The sequence below is a fragment of the Oncorhynchus keta genome, unplaced genomic scaffold (genome assembly GCF_023373465.1).
Source record: "Oncorhynchus keta strain PuntledgeMale-10-30-2019 unplaced genomic scaffold, Oket_V2 Un_contig_29434_pilon_pilon, whole genome shotgun sequence".
In the NCBI taxonomy this organism is placed as follows: Eukaryota; Metazoa; Chordata; class Actinopteri; order Salmoniformes; family Salmonidae; genus Oncorhynchus; species Oncorhynchus keta.
Window position 1 is genome coordinate 1 of NW_026286546.1, and position 2,494 is coordinate 2,494.

The following is a 2,494-nucleotide window of genomic DNA, read 5'->3' on the forward strand; positions in this document are numbered from 1 at the left end:
AAGAATATCACTCTTATACCTTGACATGTTACCTTTCTATGTTGTTGCAAATTACCTCTTGCTGTAACAACGCATAACACATTCTATGAGCCTGTTTGATATAACACATTCTATGAGCTCTGTTACCACCTACGGTAGTTTGAATGAAGTGTTGATGTATTTAAATAAACGTAACATGAAGCACTCCTTTGATATCCTCTTTTGTCCTTGTCTACTGCATAAGGCATATGCTACCCCTGGTGTAATAGTTGCACTCTGTCAGTGCTAGAGCTAGGGTGAATAACTCCCATGACGTTGCATGTGTATATAAGTGTCAACACTGTAAAGGGATCCTGAGTAGTTGTGAGCTTGCAGACTACCATTGAAGACACAGGCTAACCATAGGCTGCCATCCAGGCGTAAACGCACACAATGAAGATATCACATATGGAAACCTGTGATGCGCTTCACCAGGCCGGAGCCCTGGACACCAACACCAGGAAACTTATTAAATCCGTCCTAGGACAGTATACGGGACTTCTGAAACCTGGGTGGAACGAAAGCAAAGCTCTGTCGACAATGAGTAGAGTTGTTGGCCAATTGCTAGGGAAACACAGATACGCATACAATGGTAGGTATTGACTTGTGACACTGACACCAACAGCTAACACTAGCCAGTGACAGAGTCATTTGACATGTTTGTGATATGGCCATTAAAGGTATGATCAACATACTCTACGTGGATGACAGAGGGGATGAGGTGAAGTTTCTCACTGCACTAGCCCATATCATCTTCCAAGACGGGACCGTTAACTGGGGCCGTGTTGCCAGCCTGACATCTTTTGGGACTGCGATGTGTCAGTATTTGAAAGACAAGGGGAGAGACAACTGTGTGGAGTTGGTGGGAGAGGAGATATCGGCATACCTGCTCACTCACCACAAGGAGTGGCTAGTCGAACACAACTCCTGGGTACGTTCAGTAATGACTAAGACGTGCCCCACCATTGTCACTGTCTACCTGTAATCTAATGTTTATTTTGAATGTTCCCAGAACGGGTTCGTGGACTTCTTTCCAGTAGCAGACCCCGAGTCCAATCCTCATGATTTTTGTCGGATTGGCTGGTATTGGGGCAGCAATGACCTTGTTGGTTATGTGACTTTCACAAGAGTCCTTTTACCTGTTACCACTTCGTGAGATTGGGTATATGATGTTACGATTATGTACCGTAAAGGCTAATAAATGAGTGAACCACATTTGTGTTTGGTGTCTAACATTGGTACAAATACCACACGAGTGCAGCATACAGTATATCTTTATACATTCGTCCAAGTACACAAGACAGATACATCAAGGCATAGCATTTATTTGTGATATATTTGCAATGGTTTATGTCAACAGTGTAGTTACATAGATATATGTACAATGGTATAATTCAACAGTGTAGTTACAGACAGAGTACAGCCATGTGTAGTACATCAGTGATAGACATGGGTGTAGGACAGGTACTGTCCTGTTCAAAATCAACTACTGCTTCAGGGTTGCTGTCAGAGTCCTTATCTAACCACAATAAGGATTCTAGTAGACTGTCTGCGTTGGTCCAATCAACCCTGCATTCAGGAATGTTCATCAGGATGTCGTGAGTATCAAAGGTGTACGATGGCAGGTCCTCAGTGTCCATACATAGCACTTCACTTTTGTGAGAGTCGCGCAGGGTGCCCTTGGACCCATCAAACGCAGTTTCGATGTCTAGACACTGCACTTCACGTTTGTAACAGTCTCTCTGGGTACCGTTCCACTCCACCGAGAGCCACACTGACTCTACTCCGGAATTATTATCTACGATATAGGCCTCCCATACCACGCCATCATCGTGGATATAAAGCAAGGGGAATTCAGGGGAGTCAATCTGTATGATGTGGGTGTCAGATCCAATGTCATTACTGTCAATAGACATATCCTCTGGTAATTGGTTCTCCACGACTTGCACTTCAGATGAGCCACCACCCCAGATGGTTTCCAGAACCCGTTTCCATTCTGGGTCCGAACACACCGACTGTGGCGCAGTTTCGTAGCATCCTACCCTCAGTTTTGTGACAACACCAATTAAAGCCAGCACCCTGAGAATGTCATACATCCTGCGTAGTGGAATACCCAATCCCCTAACCAAGTCCTGTACCATGAACATCCCTGGGTTATTGCGCACATAGCGATACACAGTTCCAATGTTTCGTGACATACTATTGTCTTTAAATATCGGCAACTGATACCATTGTCGTTTCCATGTGTATAACTTCCTATCTTTACTCAGAAGTCCAATACCTTCCAGGGCGCAAAGTACGTCGTATAGTCTGCGATGGCCTTTGGTGTCTAGATTCAGTAGCGCGTTGACGGACATGTAGGTGAAAGTGTTCACGTTCCCCATCAGGTCTAGTATCTGTTTAGTGAGTGTGGCCAGATGTGCATCCTCAGGGGCTGGTGAATGAGACATGGTTGCCACTGTGACACACAGGGTAA

General features: G+C 44.9%; 1 protein-coding gene across 1 annotated transcript; it reads left to right on the forward strand.

Annotated features, from left to right (window-relative positions):
* Positions 1 to 426: 426 nt before the first annotated feature.
* LOC127923370 (induced myeloid leukemia cell differentiation protein Mcl-1-like) lies at positions 427 to 1,136 on the forward strand. Its single transcript, XM_052507370.1, is given in 4 exon segments — positions 427 to 610; positions 699 to 949; positions 1,031 to 1,074; positions 1,076 to 1,136. Coding segments are annotated over 4 exon segments (540 nt in total).
* The last annotated feature ends 1,358 nt before the right edge of the window (positions 1,137 to 2,494 follow it).